This window comes from Gorilla gorilla, chromosome 10 (assembly GCF_029281585.2).
Source record: "Gorilla gorilla gorilla isolate KB3781 chromosome 10, NHGRI_mGorGor1-v2.1_pri, whole genome shotgun sequence".
In the NCBI taxonomy this organism is placed as follows: domain Eukaryota; kingdom Metazoa; phylum Chordata; class Mammalia; order Primates; family Hominidae; genus Gorilla; species Gorilla gorilla.
Window position 1 is genome coordinate 94,549,143 of NC_073234.2, and position 24,492 is coordinate 94,573,634.

At 35.9% G+C, this 24,492-nt stretch overlaps 1 protein-coding gene across 3 annotated transcripts in view; it reads left to right on the forward strand.

Annotated features, from left to right (window-relative positions):
- Positions 1-24,492, forward strand: part of SYT1 (synaptotagmin 1) — a 577,710-nt gene that overhangs the window by 335,608 nt on the left and 217,610 nt on the right. For all 3 annotated transcript variants that reach the window (XM_004053612.5, XM_055358751.2, XM_019039060.3), the window contains one exon: positions 11,342-11,524. In XM_004053612.5, the coding sequence (XP_004053660.1) occupies positions 11,359-11,524 (166 nt within the window). In that variant the 5' untranslated portion in view covers positions 11,342-11,358. Of the gene's footprint in view, positions 1-11,341; positions 11,525-24,492 lie in introns of those variants that run through there.

Here is a 24,492-nt window from a genome sequence, read left to right on the forward strand (position 1 = left end):
ACAGTTTTCACTTGGCTCATGGATTTATTTTTATTTTAGCTAGTTCTTCTGAAATTCATGTTGACTACAATTGCTAAATATAATTGTAATTGATCTTCTGAGAACGAGAAGCACAGTTTGTTTAAATTTTTTTTAAGTTTTCCCTTTCCAATACATTATTTATAAACAATACTCATATTTTCTCCTCATTCTTTAGGAAATATGTATTTCATGTACTCTAAGAGACCATTAACTACAAGATGCACCATTATTTTATATAGCACTAAGAAAGCATGTTGCAAAACAATTTCAAAAATGGTTTCATATAATTTGAATTTTATTTTGTATTAAAAGATTATTTAGACTTATTTAGACAGATTTCATTTTGTCACTCTTGTGCACACACAAAAAAAAACAAAAATAAAAGCAAAATAAATTGGTTAATGAATTTCTAAAATTTCTAAATCTGTTCTCAATACTCAGATTTGATAATGCTCTTTTTTTCAGATACCATTTCTGCAAATATTGCTTTACTGTTGCCTCCAAAATCTTCCAAATTGCTTGACTCTCATTCTGCTAGTTTTGATGGTAAAGCCAATATTAGAAGGTTTCAGACGACAACCCAGATGCAGATCCCTTCTTTAAGTCACCTTTGAGTGATTTGTTGACTGGAACATCAGCAGGAATAATAACTGTGTTGAGCGTACGTTGAGCAAATAACAACTGGGCCTGGCAGACAGTGATAGTAAGATACCGCAGGTTTTAAAATCCCCATTTCAAAGATGTAAAAAATGTGAAAAAAAATATTGTGAAAGAATGTATTCAGTTGAGTGTTTAATCCATCACTTAACTATCAGTCTCCATGGCATTTTCCTTAGCTTCCATGATGGGATCCCACATCACTCAATGCTCTCAGTTCTAACAGTCTTCCATGTACAGTTAGGAATGCACAGTGAAGAGTTACTGACAAAATTCATTACTTCTGGCTATAAATTCAAATGATCCAGAAACTAACAAGACTAGTGACTCCACACAGTAGGTTTTGTTTCTCATAATACTTTCTTGATTACAAGGTGCAGATACTTAGATCATCATCAAGTGGGATACTATGTAGTAAAACTCAGATCGAGGTGAAAACCAGGCCAACAGAAGTGGAGTAACTGCAAGGATGACATTGGACAGTGATCACAGATGTGAGCCCTGGGATCAGATAGCCATACTGGAATCCTGGCTTCACCACTTATTAACTCTGTGACAATGAGCATGTTTATTTTTTTCTCTATGCCTTAGTTTCTTCAAAGTTTTTCATAGTTTAAATTCCTAGGGAATGATTCTTATTGCCTAACTCACCTTTTCATGCCAAACAGTGTCATTGGCCTCAGTCCAATGAGCTGCCATTGAATCAGGTACACATTCCTCCTAAAATTTGCTGTGACTATGCTGTAGGGGGTGGTCACACAATGTGCATGAGCTCTTTCCCACCTTTAGAGCCATGAGAACAATTTTACTGAAAAGGAGCTATCGATGGGCACACACTGGATTTCATACTTTGAGTACATCTCCCACCCACCACCTTTAGGATCAAGGGTTAGATCCATCTCTCCTCAGAGAAAACAAAGTTTTTTGTTTGTTTTAATTTGATTTGATTTTAGGTTCCAGGATACATGTACAGGACATGCAGCTTTGTTACATAGGTAAACGTGTGCCATGGTGGTTTGCTGCATCCATCAACCCATCACCTATGTATTAAGTCCCTCATGCATTAGCTGTTTGTCCTGATGCTCTCCCTGCCCTACCAACAAGCCCCGGTGTATTGTTCCCCTCTCTGTGTCCATGTGTACTCATTGTTCAGCTCCCACTTATGAGTGAGAACATGCAGTGAAAAACAAAGTTAAAAAAAAGAAAAAAGATATAGAGATGTTAAACTAGTTGGGCCAGCTTGGAAACAAATCTAGAAAAAAATGACACTTTTTGACACAGGATGTTATTATGATTTTTAAACAACGAAAATTAGGATTAGATGGGAAAATAGCTAAATTCTTAATATAACCAGTCTCCTTCCATCTTTAAGAAAGATGGCTCCTAAGCTTTTGCTCAACTTCAAGAGACAGGGATGGGAGGGAATGAACACTGGAGAATCTAGCAAACTACATGAGAAAAAACAAGAAAGAATTCTCATTAACAATATGAAATTTGCAAGTTGGTAAGTCAGTTTTCCAACTTCTGGAAGTAGGATTACCTAGCTACTTAAACAGTTTAACCCCTGGTTTTTAACACAAACATTTGCCTTTTAAGCTATTTGTTCATTTTGAGAAACTTACAGCTGCATCTCTCTGCACGTATCCTTTTTGGGCCCAAATTTCCTAATTCCTGGTCCTATTTGCTACTTCTTCTTCATGCTTTCCCACCTGCTTCCTGGAAATCAGAGTCATGTTCCCAATTATCTAACAATGTCAAGAAGATATCTATGAGTTGTAATTTACCACTATTGGTTTCAGGAGATGCCATTGTGGGGGCATATTTGAGTTTCCATAATGGGAGGGGAAGGGTCAGCAAGCAGAAATTCGTGGGCTGCTTTAATGGTGTGAATTGATGTCTTATTCTCCTGTTCTCCAACTGCACACAAAACATAAAGCTCACTAAATTCTCATTACTTACATCAAGTCTTTAGTACATGGTAAGTGAGACCTAACTAAAAATGATTCTTGTTCTCCCATTAGGGAAAAAAATAATCAAAGAAAGAAAAGAAAAAGTTAAGACCAAGGAAGGGTTCTAAGAGGAAATGGAGACTGAAGCATTTCGATCAGAATGAGAAGAGAGGCAGACAGGAGAGAGGGATACAAGAAGGAAAGCCAATAGGGCTTAGGAAGCTGCGGAGAATTTCTGAAGAAGGAAGAGAGAAGACATATAGTAGGGGGAAAAGAGATATTTAAAGGGGATTCTTAGGAAAGGCAGCTGGTGAGCATGCAATATTTCCTTCTGCTTACATTCTTCCAAAGACACCTTCAGCATAACACCTCTACAAACCTCTTCAATGTTTGTATTGTGGGATTTGTGACATTGGGGAAGAATGTTTGTTCTCTTCTTAAAGTAAACCTAAGAAGGCCCAGTTATATTCAATTTGCAAAAGCACTATGAGAAATACTTCCTGGAAGGCATACTCTTTAAAAAAAAATCTCCCTACACCTCTGAGGAAATTTTTGTGACTTGTTGAATGGGTGAAATCTGGAGATAACTAGATCCATTTTGGAAAAAAGGGAAGAATCCAGGCACCTGGGTGTTTTAGGTTAGCCAAACTGCTGTGCTTCCAGTTGTTCCAAGGTCTGAAAAACAACCTTTCATCAGTAGCTGTTTCTTTGGAACTACTGCCATAAGTCAGCTCTCAGCCATAGTGACAGGGCTGTTCAATCTCTTGCTTCCCACTTACTTCCCTCAAGAGAAATTATGTTTGAACTAGACAGAAGATACACCTCAAGCCTGACATTGAAACATCTGCAAACTTATGGAGGATTTTGATATGCTGCTAGGCTTTACTTAACTGCCTAAGGATCTTTGGATTTGGAAAGAATTTAAATGAAAGCTTTGACAGTGGTTCATTTTTTTTCCAAAAATATTTCAGAGTAGGTGTTATAGGTCAGATTCCCTGGGAACCTGCTCTCAATCAGAGGTAGTTTACTAGGAAATGTTCTCCATGTAAGAAACTGAAGGAAGCAGATGTGCAGAAGGGGAGATGCTTGCTGAACTGATATGCCATTACAACAGGCTTTAGCTGATCCTGCAGTGTCCTTCAGAGATGAACTAAATCGAGGCCAGCATCCACCACTCATTGTGTGAAGGCCATTCCTGGGTAATGGGGTTTAACCTTCAGCAAGGCAGCTGCTTTTGGTCAAGGGCAATATCTTTGGAGTGACTCCCTGGCTGTGAGCAATCAGCAGGCAGCACTGCCTGAAGCTGAGGGAAGAAGCTGAAATACTTATTCTTGAAAGCCCCAGGGCATGGGAAGAACTGAATAGACCTGGCCCTCACTTACGGATTCTACCTATACCCACAGCAGATCAAGGAAAACTTGGATGGAATAAAATCACTACATTCTGCCCTCCACCTCAAAATATACTCTAACACCTTCCATAATATCTCCCAGCTTCTTTCTAATAATTATTCCAAGAGTTAGTTTCAATATGGGACTTTTCTGCATTAGAAGACTTTTTTTAGTAATATTTTTTCAACCTCCTCCTGTATGTGCTTTAATTTTGCATGCTATTGTTATAAAATACAATACTTAAATAGAGATGGAAATAATGCTTTGTCTAAAAATCATGATGGTATTGCAGTATAGTAGACTATCTTACTATGTAATCTGAGAAATCTATATTAATTTGTAGATCTAGAGATAGGTATAATTAAAGTCCTACTAAGAAGAATAATTTCTAAGAGGACAGAGGGAAGTTGTCATAGCAATCAAAGTCCTGATTTTCCTCATTTTATAACACAAAACTATAAACTTTTTTTCATATCTCATTTTTTTTTTCACTTTTCATAACTTATTGGTGTACAGGTGGTATTTAGTTACATGAGTAAGTTCCTTAGTGGTGATTTGTGAGATTCTGGTGCACCCATAGCCCAAGCAGTATACATTGCACCATATTTGTAGTCTTTTATCTCTCACCCCTCTCCCACTTTTCCCAAGTCCCCAAAGTTTGTTGAATCATTCTTATGCCTTTACATCCTCATAGCTTAGCTCCCACATATCAGTGAAAACATACAATGTTTGGTTTTCCATTCCTGAGTTACTTCACTTAGAATAATAGTTTCTAATCTCATCCAGGTTGCTGCAAGTGCCGTTTATTCATTCCTTTTCATGGCTGAGTAGTATTCCATTGTATAAATATACTGCAGTTTCTTTATCCACTCATTGATTGATGGACATTTGGGTTGGTTCCATGATTTTGCAATTGCGAATTGTGCTGCTATAAACATGCATGTGCAAGTATCTTTTTCATATAATGACTTATTTTCCTCTGGAAAGGTACCCAGTAATGAGACTGCTGGATCAAATTCTAGTTCTAACAAAAGTATAAATTTTAATGATACCTTCATATCTTTTCTACATTGTATTTTAGCCAGTGGCCATTTTACATATTGGCTAAATATGTAGCTGCATCATTCATTCTTGAGATTTAGCTTCTGAATTACATTTTAAAGTTTTTTTTTTTTGAAAATCTGACATTAGGAAATTAAACCTCTTCTGCAAGATCCAGTTTTCTCTAGAATAAAAGTTTTAAAGATTTTTTTCTTTTTGTAATTTAAAATAATTCAGGTTTACAATATATTGAGAATGTAGACATATAGGGGAAAAGTGAGTATTCTTCCACAAGGCTAACACTTTGTAATGCATCTCTCCAGCCTCTTCTCGGCAAAAGATTTCTTAAAGAAAAACTGGACACTTTATATACTGTCTCATAATTTGTGTTTTTACCTAAAACTCCCATGTATTTCCAGGTTTATAGATGGCTACCTTTTAGATACTTTTTATAACATCATTTTATAGATCATTATAATTAAGAGGTCTCTCTGTTGGATAATTTCTGGCACTTCTAATATTGTAAATAATGTTACTACAAACATCCTTATATTAAATTGCTTTTATATCCATTTAAGATTAATTTTTTATTGAGAATTCCTAGAAGAAAAATGACCCTTTCTAAAGTTTTTGATGTGTTCTGTTAGTTTGGTATCTATAAAGTATCCTCCTAATCTAGTCTCCTTCCTAATTGCCCAGTTTCTTGTACCCTCACCTTCACTATCTATATTTATCCAGATTTATAAATGAATATGTCATCCCACTGTTATTTTAATTTTCAGTTCTTTATTTGTGAAATTAAATTTTTTACGATTTTGCTTTTAGTTTTTGTCAGGAGGGAGAGGAGTTTGTATTTCTTTCTTTGAAAATTGTTTGTGCTGCTATTTACAATAGCAAAGGCTTGGAACCAACCAAAATGCCCATCAATGACAGAGTGGATAAAGAAAATGTGGCACATATACACCGTGGAATACTATGCAGCTATAAAAAAAGAACGAGTTCATGTCCTTTGCAGGGACATGGATGAAGCTGGAAACCATCATTCTCAGCAAACTAACACAAGAACAGAAAACCAAACACTGCATGTTCTCACTCATAAGTGGGAGTTGAACAATGAGAACACATGGATGCAAGGAGGGGAACATCAGACACCCGGACCTTTCAGGGGTGGGAGGCAAGGGGAGGGAGATCATTAGGACAAATACCTAATGCATGCGGTGCTTAAAACCACCACAGCACATGTATACCTGTGTAACAAACCTTCACGTTCTGCACATATATCCCAGAACTTAAAGTAAAATGAAGAAAAAAAGAAAATTGCTTGTGCTGGACTTTCTTTTAGAAGATAATTTAATTTTCTATTCAATAATATTTTTCTTGATAATTTAATTTTCTATTCAATAATATTTTTCTTGGTATATTTCAGGATGCTGAATTCCACTTTAACAAACTAAATGACTGTGTCTCTAAAATTAAGTACTATGTTTCCTTTCAGTAAGATGACTTGTGTCTTCCATTTACTGGCAAATAGATTCAAAAGAAAATCGTAAATACTTCTTCAGTACTGATTTAATTGTTTAATGATGCTTAAATGTTATTAGTAGAGTAGACCAGTAGAAGGAACCTTGGATCAGGCTAAATCTGTGTAGGACCGATCACTTAATCCTGGGAAAGCCACACTCCAGTTACTTCTGTAAAATAAGATTGAGTTACTTTTCAGGGTTGTAATAGGAATTGAGAATTTTCTCCTTAAATATCAACAACAGTATTTTGGCACAAAGTAGGTGCCTAATAAATGGAATCATAGTATTAGCCCCTTTTGGTGTTATTTTATATTAATATGTCCTTTATTTTAGTGGTTTTTCAAACTGCAGGTATCAAATCATGAGTGGATTGTGAAACTAATGTACACAACTTTGAGATGCAACTAGAATTTTTTAGTGATAAAGAATAGAGTAGAATTGAATTTATCCAAGTATTTCACAGAAGTGTTTTTATGTGAAACTTCTCTTCAGTATATAATATCTAGGCAGACAGAGTGTATATACTGGATGACAATGTAAAATAACCTCTTAACTATGGGTTGTATCCAAAAACTCCTCCAAAAAACAGGATTATATTGGATACTTGTCTCATAGTTTCCAAGTCTCTTGATACTATAGTGGCTAAGACACCTTGGTTCAAATCCCAACTCCATTAATTACTACTATATGACTTTAACTGTCTGGCTTTTACTGTATAACCTCCTATGACTTACTTTCCTCACCTATGAAATGGGTGATAATTATTAACGGGAATAATATGAAATATTATATGCTTTAATATGTGTAAACCACTTAGCGGGTGCTCAATAACTGTTAGCTTGTTTTTTAAAGACTGAGTAGAATACCTTTTTTTCTGAATAAGCAAACTATGTACATAAAAGAATATAAAGTCATCAGGCTGGGCGCCTGATGGCTCACGCCTGTAATCCCAGCACTTTGGGAGGCCGAAGTGGGTGCATCACTTGAGGTCAGGAGTTTGAGACCAGCCTGGCCAACATGGTGAAACTCTGTCTCTACTGAAAATACAAAAATTAGCCAGGTGTGTTGGTGGATGCCTGTAATCCTGACTCCTCAGGAGGCTGAGGCAGAATTGCTTGAAGCCAAGAGATGGAAGTTGCAGTGAGCAGAAATTGCACCACTGCACTCCAGCCTGGGCTGCAGAGCGATACTCTTTCTCAAAACAATAAAAAACAAAAAATGAAGTCATCACATTAGCCAGGACTGAATAATCAGCTAATTTTTTCATCCACAAAATGATGCCTCGTGATAAGCATTTTATTTCCATAAATATGAATTTTCAAGAACCAAGTAACTATTCTTAGGTTTGCTATTTACAAACAATATTATCTCTCAAGATATGAAGGAATAAAAATAAAACACTAAGCAATCCCTTAGTCTTTGTCAGTATATTAGATCCTCAATTACCCACAACATTTTTGTATTTTATGATTTTTTTAAATTTCACGGTGGTATGCACTAAGTAAAAAGAACTTTGTCTATATTTCTTACAATATTTTTTTGATTAAAAAATAAGAATTAACAGGGATGATATCATTGGCTGGTAAGAGTTAAAAGCTTATAGCTCTTACTTTTTTGATGAACACCTTCCAAGGGTATTTTATATCTATAGAGGATTGGTTTGGAAATTATAGAAACATTCTTTGCTTCCCTTAAAAAAAAAGCTGGGTAACTTTAAGAACATTTTCTAAATGTTGACCCTGTTTAGCAAAAGTCTTATTGTTCCTATAGTCTTTTATGTCTTTCAAACTATATGTAGAAATTTTTTATGTACAATTATAAGCTGGAGTAAAATGAAAACCATTTAGCAACTCAAGAAGTGAAGGAGGATCCAGCTATCAGTACACACAAAGGCTAGAAACAACTGTGTAATCACTTGAAAGTAGGAGCTGAACATCAGTCTGAATGACCAGCAACAATATCCCACCTCTACAACTGGACAAAAATTAAGCAGAAACATAGTTGAGCAATATACCTTTAATGTAATGATGGAGCTATTGTACTTAGCTATTTTCATTTAACTCAATCATTTTCTTTAAATTCTACAGTAAGCCATAAGTCCTCAAATATCTTCAACTATCCTGTACAGAGATAAGTAATAATGTATGTCACATCTGGTGTTTCTCACAGCAAAGGAAAAATTAATGTTTTGAATATGTGCCTGTAATAATGTGTGTGTGTGTGTGTGTGTGTGTGTGTGTGTACAATTTTGGTCTGGCTGACTCAATGAAATACAGAAGTTAGGACATCATTAATATCAACAGTTTTACCCAAGTTGTATCAACAGAGCAAACAAAACTTCAAAGTTTTCCAGGGAGATGAGCTCCTAAACTGAACAAAATCAGATAATCAGAAAAAGCTTCTGGTACGTGACTTGAGTTGGAAACAAAAAGTTTCCACATTCTGGACAATTCTGGGAGGCCAAGTGCTATTAGAGATGTGTGGATAAATCAATTGATCAATCAATTGATTGATCCACTGGTAGTTTATTCCATTGATCCACTGATCTCTGGAACAAACTGATATGCCAGTGGATCAATTGAACAATGGATCAATGGAACAAATTAATATGCCAGACACTATGCTAAATTTTTTGCATAAATTATTTCATACTCATGAAAACCTTACAGATTTGGTCTGATTATCCTCATTTTACAAAAGAAGAAACTGAAAAACGAAGAAGATCTGAGCCGATATCTGTCCAATTCTACCCTTTAGGATTATATTGGTAGCTAGTAATGGAAAATTTAAAACTTAAAAAAGAGAACAAGGCCAGGTGCGGTGGCTCACACCTGTAATCCGAATACTTGAGAAGGCTGAAACCAGTAGGATCATGCGAGCCCAGGAGCTCAAGGCTGCAATGAGCTATGATCTCGCCACTGCTCTCCAGCCTAACAACAGAGCAAGACCCTATCTCATAAAAGAGAGAGAGAGAAATAGTCAAGTATAAAATAAAAATTCTTATCTATGTATATGTGTTAGCCTCAGCCATGATCTCCTGGAAGTAGATCCAAAATCTCTGGATTTTGATTAAGATTTTAATAAGAATCTTATGCATCTGAGATTATTCTATTTTCAATTGTACTTTCACTAAATATGTAACTATGCATAACCAACTCACAAATCGTTTGCATTTCTTTCTTTCTTTCTTTTTTTTTTTTTTTTTGAGACAGAGTTTCGCTCTTGCAGCCCAGGCTGGAGTGCAGTAGCACAATCTTGGCTCACTGCAACCTCCGCCTCCCGGGTTCAAGCAATTCTCCTGCCTCAGCCTCCCGACTAGCTGGGATTACAGGTGCCTGCCACCACACCTGACTAATTTTTATATTTTAGTAGAGATGGGGTTTCTTCATGTTGGCCAGGCTGGTCTCGAACTCCTGACCTCAAGTGATCCACCTGCCTCGGCCTCCCAAAGTGCTGGGATTACAGGAGTGGGCCACCACGCCCAGACTAAATTTCATTTTTTAAAAAATCTTGTTTGCTGGTTATCTCCACGTCTTTGCAAATTAAAAGGTTTTTATAAGTTCATCTACTTTCCTGTTAAGAACGTTAAGTGAATCCTGTCCAGGCCTCTTTACTTACCTATTTCTGCCCCAAATCATGCCCATTCTTTCCTCAGAAAGCCTGAAATCTTAAGTTGTGCAGGAAAATTGCAAAGTCTGGAATATTTTTAGAATGGAGAATATTCGTTCATTTCTACTCCCTTAGAATACCTTCCTTACATTTGTACCTTCATGTGTTCTAAGAAAAATCCAGGAAGGGCAGGTTTTAGTTCTTCATATTTCAGAAGGTGGATAAATTGGGATGTCAAATGCCCTGTTAAAGTTTATTTAACTAGTGAAGAGGATGAGAACTGATGTCTTCTGAATTCACAGCTGTTTGTATTGATTACTTTATTAATTATTTTGGCATATTTTGGAGGTAAACAAATACTTAAAATAATTGAATACATTAATAAAATAAAATATTCTAATTAAATAAGCTAAATAAAGTAAAATATCTAAACTTATAAGTTATGTTTCATTAGCAGCACCTTGATGTATATAGTCAACCATGCCACATTTATAGTGACTGAAATAATTATCCAGCAAGACAAGTAAATTATTGATCAGAGTATTGTTTACAATAAATGTGAAAAAAGTGACTGGGGTGAAAACTTACCATCAATAAATAAGATTCAAGAACCAATTACTATAATATATTCATAACATCTTAGAGTATCAATATTATGAATAATATTACTTATAACCATTTTTAAAGTCACTAGCATTTTGAGTGCATGTTATCATTTATCAGCATTTCCAATACAAATATTTTATCTCTTTCTTCCTTTTAGAAAATACAAAATATTTAAAGTATAAAGCATGTATTTCATCAAGAATTGTTTCATACACGTTTTGGTAAGATATGGGTTAAAAGTTAAATCTACACAGCAAATAATTGGCTGTATAAATAACTAATAGATTTGACAGTATACATAGTATTGCTGGAATAGAATGCTATTCAGTAACTATGTCTGGTCTTACCTTCTGGGGAAGAACTCCTCACTCGCTGTGGTTCCATAAATATTTCATGAACCAACACAAAGCAATATGCTAATGATGGACTATTTACCCAGTGAGCAGGTGCCACCTCTGATGTTGTTTCATCTCTGGGATACCTTTGATGTGGGAGCAGTTAAGCCATTTTGAATTGTTCTGTCTTTGCTTCCCTCCCCTCACAGCTTCACCTGAACCTAAAATGGTGAGTGAGAGTCACCATGAGGCCCTGGCAGCCCCGCCGGTCACCACTGTCGCGACTGTTCTGCCAAGCAATGCCACAGAGCCAGCCAGTCCTGGAGAAGGAAAGGAAGATGCATTTTCTAAGCTGAAGGAGAAGTTTATGAATGAGTTGCATAAAATTCCATGTGAGTATTCTATATTAGTACTTGAGTAAAAATAAGTGGTTGAAACATACCCCATCCATTGGAAAGAAAGCAGAACTCCATTTAATATACTATAAATTTACATTTAATTTATTACTATGGGAATGATAGTATCCCAATATAAAATGAAATATTCTTGGAAATGGAATATTCTTCTTGTCTTTAAATGTACTTCATAAATGAAAATCCAGTTCACAAAAAAAGTCTGCAGCTTGTATTTAATGCAGGTAAGTTCTTTTCTTTGGTGTCTGTTTCTCTCAAGAATATTAATGTTTGTGGGTTCTGTTATATTTATTTTGGATTTGCATTTATGAAATTATTTCATTGCAAAGATTGTTTCTGAACAATAGCTAAGGTTTGCTTTCCCAATATCGCAGGTTTGATTTTCTGTCATTCATTTGTCATCATTTAAAAATCTTATTGTTATTTTTTAAAGTTTCCTTGTCATTAAAAAAAACTGCATCTAAGTTTATTTGGATAAGTATAGCACTAAGTCTAATCAGTGACATTTAATTTTTTACTTTAATTTTTACACTGACAGATAAAATCATACTCTTGTACAACATGTTGGCTATCATTAATAATATATCTATGGTGTATTCCAGAAAAATGTTAAGAGCGTGAATATAAAGTGTTCTCACCACAAAAATAACTATGTGAGATTATGCATATGTCAGTTAGCAGGATTCAGTTATTCCACAATGTATCAAAATATCATGTTGTAGACAGTAAACATCATGTTGTACAAAAGATCTCTCGAACTTATTTCTCCTCTCTAACTGAAATGTATTCTTAGACCAACATCTCCCCAACTGCCACCTCCCCACAATCACCACAGCCACTGGTAACCACCATTCTACTCTCTACTTCTATGAAATCAACTTTTTTAGATTTCACATATGAGTGAGATCATGTATTATTTATGTTCTGTGCCTGGATTATTTCACTTAACAATGTTCACCAGGCTCATTCATGTTGTCACGAATACGAGGATTTCATTTTTTTATAGCTGAATGGTATCTCTCAAGTGGATGTACCACAGTCCATTCATCCACTGATAAGACACTTGGGTTGATTCCATATCTTGGCTATTGTGAAAAATCCTGCAACAAACATGGGAGTGCAGATATCTGTTTGTCATATTGATTTCATTTCTTTGGATACATACCGGGTAGTAGGATTGCTGGATCATATGGTAGTTCTAGTTTTAATTTTTAAAGAAATCTCCATACTATTTTCCATAGTGGTTGTAGTAATTTACATTCCCACCAACAGTGTGCAAGGGTTCCCTTTTCTCCACATCCTCGCCAACACTTATATTTGATTTTTTGATAATAGCCATTCTAACAGGTTTGAGGTGATATTTCATTGTGGCTTTAATTTGCATTGCCTTGATAACTAGTGGTATTAAGCATTTTTTCATATTTCTGTTGACCATTTAAATGTCTTCTTTTGAGAAATGTCTAGTCAGGTCGTTTGCCCTTCTTTTGATTGGGTTATTTGTTTTCTTGCTGTTTGAGGTCCTTACATATTTTGGATATTAACCCCTTATCAGATGTATAGTTTGCAAATATTTTCTCCCCTTCTGTAGATTGCCCCTTTATTTTGTTGATTGTTTCCTCTCCTGTGCAGAAGCTATTTAGTTTGATATAATCCCATTCGTCTATTTGCTTTTATTACCTGTGTTTTTTGGGTCATATCCAGAAAGTTATTGTCAAGACCATGTCATAAAATTTTTATCCTGCATTTTATTCTAGATTCATAATTTTGAATCTTATATTTAAATCTTTAATTCATTTTAGTTGATTTTTGTACATGTTGTGAGATAGAGTATAGTTTCATTCTTATGCATGTGGATATCCAGTTTTCCCAACACCATTTACTAAAGAGGCTGTTCTTTCTCCATTGTGGGTTCTTGGCTCTTTTGTTGAAAGTGAGTTGGCAGTAAATGTGTGGATTTCTTTCTGGGTTCTCTTTCTGTTTCATCGTCTATGTGTCTGTTTTTATGCTTGTACCATGCTGTTTTGATTACTATAGCTCTATAGTATAAAACTATAACTCTGTAGTATATTTCGAAGTCAGGTAGTGTGATACCTCCAGCAATGTTCTTTTTGCTCAAGATTACTTTGGCTATTTAGGGATTTGTGTGGTTCCATACAAATTTTAATTTTGTTTTTTCTATTTCTGTGAAGAATGTAATTGGTATTTTGTAGTGTCTTTGTCTGGCATTTCTATCAGGGCTTTTCTGGCTTTGTAAAATGAGTTTGGAAGTATTCCTTCTTCCATTTTTGGAAGAGTTTGAGAAGAAACGGTATTAGTTCTTCAAATGTTTCATAGAGATTAACAATGAAGATATAAGGTCTCCACTTATGGGAGATTTTTTATTACTGATTCAATCTTTTGTTCATTACTGATCTATTAAGATACTCTATTTCTTCATAATTCAACCTTGGTAGGTTGTATGTATCAAGAAACGTATCCATGTTTTCTTGGTTATCCAATTTGTTGGTATATAATTGTTCATAAGAGTCCCATGAGCCTTTGCATGTCTATTGTATCAGTTGCAATATCTCCTTTTTTGTTTCTTATTTTATTTATTTGAGTCTTCTCTCTTTTTTTTTTCTTAGCTAGGCTTGCTAAAGGTTTGTCAATTTTGTTTAACTTTCAAAAATGCAGTTTTGTTGATCTTTTCTGTTGTTTCTGTAGTCTCTATTTCATTTCTTTCTGCTCTGATTTTTGTTGTTTCCTTCCTTTACTAAATTTGAGCTTAGTTTGTCTTTGTTTTTCTAATTTCTTGAGGTTCAACATTAGGCTATTTATTTAAGATTTTTCTTCCTTTGATGGAATAGGCATTTATTTCTATAAAATTCCCTCTTGGAACTGCTTTTGCTGTATTGCATAGGTTTTGCTATATTGTGTTTTCTTTTTCATTTGTCTTAAGAAATTTTTTGTCTTCAAGAAATGTTTGTTTCCTTTTTCATTTCTTCAGTGACCTATTATTTATTCAAGAGTATGTTGTTTAATTTCCATGTATTTGTGCATTTTTTCTAAAGTCCCTTCTGTTTTTGATTTCTAGTTTTATATCATGGTCAGAAAAAAATAACTTGATATGGTTTTAATCTTCTTAAGTTTATTAAGGCTTATTTTGTGGCCTCACATACGATCTATTCTGAGGAATGTTTCATGTGCAGTTGAGAAGAATGTGTATTCTGTAGCTGTTGGACAGAATAATCTGTATGTCTGTTGGGCTGATTAAATGCAGATTGTAGTTTAGGTGATGTTTCCCTACTGATTTCCTGTCTGGATGATCTGTCCATTACTGAAAATGGGGTCTTAAGTCACTATTATTGTATTACAGTTGATCTCTCCCTTCAGGTCTATTAATATTTGCTTTACATATTTAGGTGTTCCAATGTTAGGTGCATATATGTTTGCAATTATTATATTCTCTTGCTGAATTTTGACCATTTTTATCATTATATAATGACCTTTTTATTTCTTTTTGCAACTTTTGCTTTTATTTTATTTGATCTGATACACATATAGTTATTCCTGCTCTCTTTTGGTTTCCATTTGCATTAGATATCTTTTTTCATTCCTTTATTCTGTATGTCCTTACAGGTGAACTGTAGACAGCATGTAGCTGGATCTTTTTAAAATCCATTCAGTCACTCTATGCCTTTTGATTGGAGAATTTAACCTATTTACATTTAAAGTAATTATCAATACTTACTACTGCCATATTATTAATTGTTTTCTAGTTATTTTGTAAATTGTTTATTTCTCTCTTTTCTCCCATGCTGTCTTCCCTTGTGGCTAAATGATTTTTCTCTAGTGGTATGTCTGATTCCTTGCTTTTCATTTTTTGAACATCAGCTAGAGGTTTCTTCTATGTGGTTACCATGAGGTTTTCAAAAAACATCTATAGTTATAACAGGTTATTTTAAGCTGAAAACAAATTAACTTTGATCATGAAAAAACCTCTACAATTTTACTCCTCTACTGTCCATATTTTGAATTTTTTATGTCAAAATTTACATATTTTATATTGCATATTCCTTTAAAAAATTATTGTGGCTATTATTATTTTTAATTGTTTTGCCTTTTAGCCTTCATACTGAAGTTATAAGTAATTGACACAACAGGATTACAGTGTTATAGTATTCTGCATTTGACTGTGTACTTACTTTTACCAGCAAATTTTATACTTTTAAACATTTTTGTGTTAATCATTAGCAACTTTTTTTTTTTAACTTGAAGAACTCCCCTTAGTATTTTTATAAGACAGGCCTGGTGGTAATGAACTCCCACAACTTTTGTTTGTCTAGGAAAGCCTTTATCTCTCCTTTATTTCTGAAAGATAGCTTTGCTGGGTACACTATTCTCTGTTGGCAGTTTTTTCTTCAGCATGTTTTATAATATTCCACTCTCTCCTGGCCTATAAAATTTCTGTTGAAAAGTCGGCTGCTGGATGTATTGGAACTTCCTTATATATTATTTGCTTCTTTTCTCTTGCTGCTCTCAGGATCCTCTTTTTTGTCTTTGATCCTTGACAACTTGAGTATATGTCTTGGGGTAGTCTTATTTGGAATGAATTTAATTGGAGGCCTTTGATTTTTCTGTATCTGGATACTTACATCTTTCTCCAGGTTTAAGAAATTTTCTGCTACTATTTATTTATTTATTTACTTTTTTTTTCTTTTTTTTTTTTTTTTTTTTTGATGGAGTTTTGCTTGTTACCTAGACTCAGGTGCAGTGGCACGATCTTATCTCACTGCAACCTCCACCTCCCAGGTTCAAGCGATTCTCCTGCCTCAGCCTCCCAAGTAGCTAGGATTACAGGTGTCCACCACAATGCCCAGCTAATTTTTTGTATTTTTAGTAGAGATGGGTTTTCACCATGTTGGCCCAGCTGGTCTCGAACTCCTGACCTCGGGTGATCCACCCACCTTGGCATCCTAAAGTGCTGGGATTCCAGGCGTGAGCCACTGCACCTGGCCTACTTTAAATAAGCTCCTCACTCTTTGTCTCTGTCTTCTTTTTTATCTCCTATGGCTTGATTGTTTGCTCTGTTGATGCTGTCCCATAAATCCCATGAGCTTTCTTCATTTCTTCTCATTCTTTTTTCTTCTCTGACTATTTTTAAATAGCCTGTCTTCAAAATCAAAGATTCTTTCTTCTGTTTGACCAGTTCTGCTGTTAATACCCTCTACTGCATTTTTTTCTTTCATTATATTTTTCTTGACTCCACTTTTCATTTCATTCATTGTATTTCTTAGCTTCAAGAATACTCTTTTATTATTTAAACCTCTATTAAATGTCTTATTCTGGTCTCATATTATTTTCTCATTTTGTTTTCTTGAAGTTCACTGAGCTTCCTTAGTTATTTGGAATTATTTGTCAGGCATTTTATACCTCTCCATTTATTTATGGTCAGTCACTTGCACCTTAGTTTTTTCCTTTGGTGATTTGTTTCCCTGATTCTTCTTGATCTTTATGATCATGTATCAATGTCTGTGCATTTGAAGAAATAGGCACTTACTTCAGTCTTCACAGTCTTCATAGACAGGCTTTGTCTGTGAAAGCCCTGCAGTAGGGTGTGGTGCTAGAGTGCATCAGAAGCCCAGGACAGTTGCAGCCAGCATGGCATCGCCAGAGCCTGGGGCCCACTGTGGCAGGTGAAGCACTGGAGTGGGCAAGAAGCCTGGGGCAGATGCAAATGGAAAGACACTAAGGTGCTCTAGCAGCCGGATGCAGCTGAAGCCAGTGCAGTGCTGCCAGAAGTCTAGGGCCCACTACAGCAGGTATGGCACTGGGGCAGACCAAAGCCTGGGACAGCTGTGGCCAGCATGGCACTTCAAGAATCTCAGGGCAATTGTGTCCATAAGAGTGCTGCCAGAAGCCTGAGGTCCACAACAGCAAGCACAGTACTGGGACAGCTGAAGCCAAGGGCCACTAGTGCTGCCTGCTGCTGAGGGTGACCTGAAGCCCAAGACAACTGATACCAACCCAGTGGCGATACATACCAGAGATCGAGTTTGCCATACAAGCCTGAAGCCTGGGGCTTTGTGGTCCCTCCTGGCACCAGGGCAAGTTTAGAGGCTCAGTCACCAGTATAGGTCTTGAATATAAGGCCGTGGGAGTCTGCCTGGTACTGAGTTTTACTGTGCAGTTGCAATGCTAGGGTCCAAAGCAAAGTCCTGTGCTCGCTTCCCTCTCTTTCCCCCAAGTTGACAGTATCTCTTTCTGCACCTGTGCTGCCTGGGGCTAGGGAAAGAGTGATGCAGGTGTTGTAGAACTGTCCTTTCTATCTCTTCAATGCATTTTTTCTTATTATTATGCTACTACCAGTTACTGTGAGCTTTCATGTGGTTTCCTTAGCTCTTGTGAAGTTATTTTCATGCATGGATAGTTGTTCAAACTTATGATTTTGTGGGAGATGGTATCTGGAGAGTCCTACTCCTCCATCTTGCTCTGCCTCAGTCCAGTTGCATATAATTTGAATCTTAAGCTACAACTTAGTCTTTTTTCTTCAAGTATGAATACTTACTATGTACTAGGCACTTTCCCAAATGCTGAGAACAAATATTTAGCACTCACAGAGCTTATATTCTAGTGAGGAAAAGACGTTAGAAATTAATAAAGAGGAAAATATATATTAATAAATGATGTAAGGAAAAATATAATAGCGTAAATGTAATAGGGAAGGGGAAAAGCATAAAAGGTTGTTATTTTGGGGATGACCAGGGCTGGTTTCCTTCATAAGGAGATCTGAAGGAAGTGGAGGAGAAGCTATCACAAAACCTGGCAAATAGAACCAAGGCCCTTAGGTAAGAATGTACCTGGAAGAGCAAGAAGCCCAGTGTGCCTTAAGTAGATTGAATGAGGTGGAGACTGGCAGAAGATAAATTTGAATGTAGCAGAAGCCATGTCATGTGGGGCCTTGTCAATTGTTCTAAAGAACTTAGATTTTACACTGAGTGAAATAAAATGCCTTTTTGAGCAGAGGTGTCCCATGATCTGACGGGTGGTTTTTTGTTTTGTTTCATTTATTATTATTATTATTATTATTATTATTATTATTATTAGAGACAGAGTTTCACTCTTGTTACCCAGGCTGGAATGCAATGGCGCGATCTCAGCTCACTGCAACCTCCATCTCCTGGGTTCAAGCGATTCTTCTTCCTCAGCCTCCCAAGTAGCTGGGATTACAGGCATGCACCACCACGCCTGGCTAATTTTTTGTATTTTTAGTAGAGACGGGATTTCTCCATGTTGGTCAGGCTGGTCTCGAACTCCCGACCTCAGGTGATCTGCCCGCCTTGGCCTCCCAAAGTGCTGGAATTACAGGCGTGAACCACTGCACCCAGCCCTGACTTGAGTTTTTTAAAAGATTATTCTTGCTACAGTGGAAAAAAAAAAAAAAAAAGCAGGGGTAGCAGGCTATAGAGAGGCAAGGGTAGAAGAGAAAGCAGGTTGTTGCAATAATCCGGATGAGAGATTTATAAGAGAATTATTCTATAAGGACACTGAAAAACTAAATGAAGCATACAAGGAATCAGCTTCTTATTCCTCATTAATTAGCAACTTGTTAATTTGTCTGTCCACTTTTAAGAAGTTCAAGTTGATCTAAGACACACACTTAGCACAGTTGTCAGTAATTACCATTCTTAGCAGGAAGACTTGTAGGCCAGTAGAGATGAAGATGGTCCAATACGTCGAACACTAGAATGGGAAACACAAAATCTCAGTTCTTGTCCTTGCTCTGCTGCTGAGTTAATGGACTGATACACAAACTCCGGGTACTTTTGATATAACTTTGAGGTCATAACTACCAGGCATAAACCAAATACATATATTATGGGTGCAAACTTTCACTTAAGGAATATTTTATCAAAATGTTTACATAGGAGAAATGTGTTCTAGAGAAGCAGAGAAAGCAATGAACAACATAAATCAAATTCATATCTTGGCTTTTAACACCATCTTCCTCTCTGGAAGAATAAACAATATGAGACACATGGCAAGGCTGATAAGTATAGGATTGAAATGCTCCCCATATACGAGCCTAACTCATTTACCCATTTCCTTTTGGTCTTTGCCCAATGTTAGCACCTCCCCAACCACACTATTTAAAATTGCAATCCATTCATCTCACCCCATCTTTGCCAGTATTTCCTGTCCCCCATCCTTGCTTTATTTCCCACCATATTACTTAGCAATATCTGAAATATCATGTATTTTATTATTTCGTTTTAAATTGCTCTAGCTTCTTCCAAAATAATGTAAGCTCTATGAAGGCAATATATTGGGTCTGTTTATGCTGATGCCTGGCACATGTGAGGCACTAAATACATATTTGATGAATGAGTGGATTAATGACAACCAATTTAACTTGTATCCTGAGCCATTCCTCTTAGACTTTGAGGCCTTAATATGCTGACAAATTTAAGCATCTTACTAAATCATACATTTTAAATTTCCAACACTTATGAAAGCATCATTTTAATGCTTGACTATGTCATAAACGTTGAAAATGTAATTGTTTCTTTGGTCACAACTCCTCCATCTTTTAGCCTTTCTCACTCAGAGCCAGCTATTACTTTATTTTTTCCTCCCTATTCATTAGTAGGAAAGCAATCAGCTGGAAAAAAATTATCTATGAAACTCTCCTTTCTTTTGCTTCTCTTGGGTAATCTCATCTTTTTCCTTCCCAAACCATTGTCTTAGTCCTGTGTCCCTCTATTGGGCACTGGAAATCAGACCAGATAAACAATCTGCTTGTCCATGGAGATTTGCCTTTGACCAGCAACCTAAAATAATAGAATGTCAAAGAATCTGAGTACCACCCCTAAAAAATATTTTGTTGCTAGCGCTCTCCTTGATTTAACAGGAAGAAAAAAGTAAGGTAACTAAAACCTTAAAGTGGTATGGTAAATCAATCTTACAAAACACTGCATCATAAATAAAAGCCATGCCATTTATTTAAAGTGATATGTTAAATCAATGATGTAAGAAAACACAGCATCATAAATAAAAGCCATGCCATTTATTAAAAGTGTGTAATAGTATGTATTTTACACTTTCATTTTAATCCATCATAATTTTTCCTGCCTGTATAATTGATATTTCTAATAGGATTTATATGCAGGAGGCAATACTAAACAAAAATGTAACACATCCTTAAAATCAAATTCCTTTAGGAGCATATGTTATATAAAGGTTATCACTTTTGACTTGGCATAACATACTGTGATGCTAATGACGGGTAACAAATTAGAATATTAATCGATTTCAGTCTCTGAACTAAATCTTGGCTATCTGGCAGATGTGTTTTTTGCAAAATTGATAGCAAACAGCTTTAGTCTGTCACTTGAAATTCCCACTTGTAAGAAGAGGGGTGTCACAATGGCAAGGAGTGTGCATGTCATTAGTTGGGTAATCTGCACAGTCCAGCATGAAACATATTCAAACCAAATTGCCTGATGATATCATCCATAATACCACAGGGCTTAAATTTTTTTTAAAAAAGGAGAAGGAAATGGTAAATGCTTAGCATTTTTATCTTTCAATTCATTCTTCACACTGTTATCTAAATGAAGCAGACAAGGTTGTTTAGAATTTTTTTATTTTGCAACTTTGATTTTAATATGACTAGGGCCATGGTTGGTCTGTAAAGCATGAACTCATGTCATCTGAATAGCTGTGATTAAGGCTTTGATATTCATGAGCTTCTTGAAGTAGAGTGCACCTTTCTTTAAGCACAGTAGAAAGTCAAATAGCCAGAACTTGACTCTTAGTCCAGAATAAGAGCAAGTGGATTAGGAATAGTTGTATAATTTATGCAGAAATGTTATTGGATAGACAGTTTAATTCAGAAATTAAAAATACAAACTCTAGACATAGACTACAAGAGTTCAAACCCTAGCTCCACTGCATACTGGCTTTGTGACCTTGGGCATCTTAAGTAATTTTTCTGACTATCAGTTTCCTCCTATATAAAATGGGGATGAAAATAATATTCCCATCATAGGGTTGTTTGGTAAAGGTGTCAATGCATGTGAAGTCGTTAGCAGAGTGTCTGGCACTGAATAAGCGCTCTATAAATGGTAGCTATTATTAAACTCAAGCTGTCACTTTAACAAGTCTATTTCTATTTTAGAAAAACCCTCTCTTCAGGTCAGTCACCCAAATTGAGAAAATTCCGGAAACTTTGCAGCCAAATACAAGTGCATTGCATTCTTTAATCCCATTCCAATGATCTCTGTATTAGAGAAGGTAAATTCTCTCTTGGTGTTTCTTATTTCATCCTCTCCTCCATTTTTTTTTTTTTTGGTCCTATAATTTTACTTTCTCTCTCCTTCATTCCCTTTAGCCTACACACATGCTCAAGATTCACATATCTGAAAATGCCTAGCAAAATTCCATACATCGTAGGTTCTTAAGGATACCAGTTTTCTACCTTTATGCACTAAAAATTTATTCCCCTACTTTACCTCTCCCATCAATTGTTTTTACTAAAGTCCCCAGATACTTCCCGATGTACAATTACGAGGGTTATTACAAATATTCAGTTGCTCAGATATTTCTGCATTATTATCACCATTGGCCTTCATCTACTGAAAACTCTTGACTTCCAGGACCACTCTCCTTTCTTCCTCTTCTTTCCTCCCCTCCTTATTCTCCTTCACTGACTGGTCCTTCTTTTGTTATGATCTTTTCTCCCATTAGGTATTAGAGGTCCTTGTTTTCTGGGGTTTCTCTTTTAATCCTATTCCATGTTTATTCTACATGCTCTTTTTGGGCAGTTTCATTCACCTAGCCATTCAAATAAAAAAATCTCACTATTATTCTTGACTCCTTGAGCGATTTCACCACATATTCTGTACCTGCATTCAAGTTATGTGAACTACCTTGAACGCCTCTCAAAACCAGCCAGCACTTCACTACACCACTGTCTCCCCTCATGATTTTCTCTCTTCCTGGACTCCCCTTCCCCAGTACCCTAATACATTGTTGGGGTTTTTTTTGCCATTCAAGAGCCAGTTCAAGTGTCACCACTTGGATGAGAGGCTCCCTCATTTCCCAAGGCAGAAATATATGAGTCTTCTCCAACCTTTCAGAGCTCTTCATTCAAGTCTCTCACTGTTTTGGTTACCTGGGGTTTTCTGCCTTTCTCACTGAAATGTAAATTAGCCAAAGGCAGGACCATTTTCCTACACATCTTTGTATCCCCCACATCTTGAAAGTGTCTGACACCAAAGGCATTAATCAAATCCAGATCTTCTCTTCTCGGCACTGTGTTGGGATGAGGAACAACAGCAAAGCTGTCCTTCCAATATATGGGGCAGCCTAAACGGGGAGGAGGAGCTGTTTCCTTTGAGACTAGGTTAATTTACTGCTACAAACAACTATTTAGATATCAAATTACAAAAATTAACATTAAATCAAACAGTGTGGTTCTTGTGCCACGCTCGGAGAAACTGTGATCTAGAAAGCAGTAGTTTTCAAACCTTTTAAGCCAAGGATTGCTTTGTTCAAATGCAGTATTACATAGATACTTAAATGTATAAGGTCTTATTTTATTTCATCATCTTCTTTAGTTTATAATTTTAGTTTAATTTTGACTCAAAATATAGAAAGTGTGTCTGTGTGTGTACTACCATGTATGTGTGTTTTAAGAGTTACCATTAAAAACAATCCTATGGCAGAAAGTTCACCTAAAGCAGTAGGTTTTTTTTTTTTTTTTTTTTTTTTTTTTTTTTTTTTTTTTTTTTTAGACAGAGTTTTGCTTTGTCGCCCAGGCTGGAGTGCAGTGGCACAATCCCGGCTCACTACAACTTCCGTCTCCTGGGTTCAAGCGATTCTCCTGCCTTAGTCCCCCAAGTAGCTGGGATTTCAGGCGCTCAGCACCATGCCTGGCTAATTTTTTGTATTTTTAGTAGAGACGGGGTTTCATCATATTGGCCAGGCTGGTCTCAAACTCCTGACCTCGGGTGATCCACCCGCCTCAGCCTCCCAAAATGCTGGAATTACAGGCGTGAGCCACCGCGCCCAGACAAGCAATAGTTCTTAATAGAGATGGCACTGCTCCTACAACATAGTGTAAATATTTTGGGGGTCATTTTCAGTATATTAAAAAATGCAGGAAACTCCTGGCATTTAGAGGGCATGGTCACAGGACCCTACACATCCTGCAAAGTGTGGGACAATTTCACAGAATGAAGAATTGTTCTGAATCCCACACAAATTTCAAAAGCCCCATAGGACATACATGTAGATGGAAACCCTTTCTATAATTATCTGAACCTAAAACTATTTTCTGTATAAACACAAAGTGTTTTTGCATGGCTCTCATATATGAATACATGGAATAGTCTAGTTTGTATTCTAATGCCCACCTAGCCTTTAATCTCCAATTTTCTTCTGATTTTTAAAAAATCTTCTGATTGTCTTCTCTAAATCTAAACATGCTTTTTAGTATTACATAGTTTCAAGCATTTGATTATTTCATTGTGTCTTATTGTATACTTGCGTCTGAAGATTTTTGTACTGAAATAGAATTTTTTAAATAAATTACTGTCATTTCTCCATTATATTATATTTGGCACATTTTATCAATTTTAAAATTATATAGGTAGGTATGTTATACTCTTATTTACACTTTGAGACAGAAAAAAACGAATATTATAAAATATTTGTTATGAACTGGGGTAATACTGATTTTAAAAAACAAATGTGCAGTAGGACTCTATCAACATTCTCTATTCAAGATGGAATGCTAACAAAAGTACATTCTACTGATGCTACATTTCAGGAAAGCTGTTTATATGTCTCCTTGGATTTTGTTTTATAAACTAGTGTTGAGGGATTTTTATAAACTTCCAAAGCATAGGTAATACAGAGTAACAGTAAGCACACAAAGCCACCAAGTAAATTAAAATCGCAAC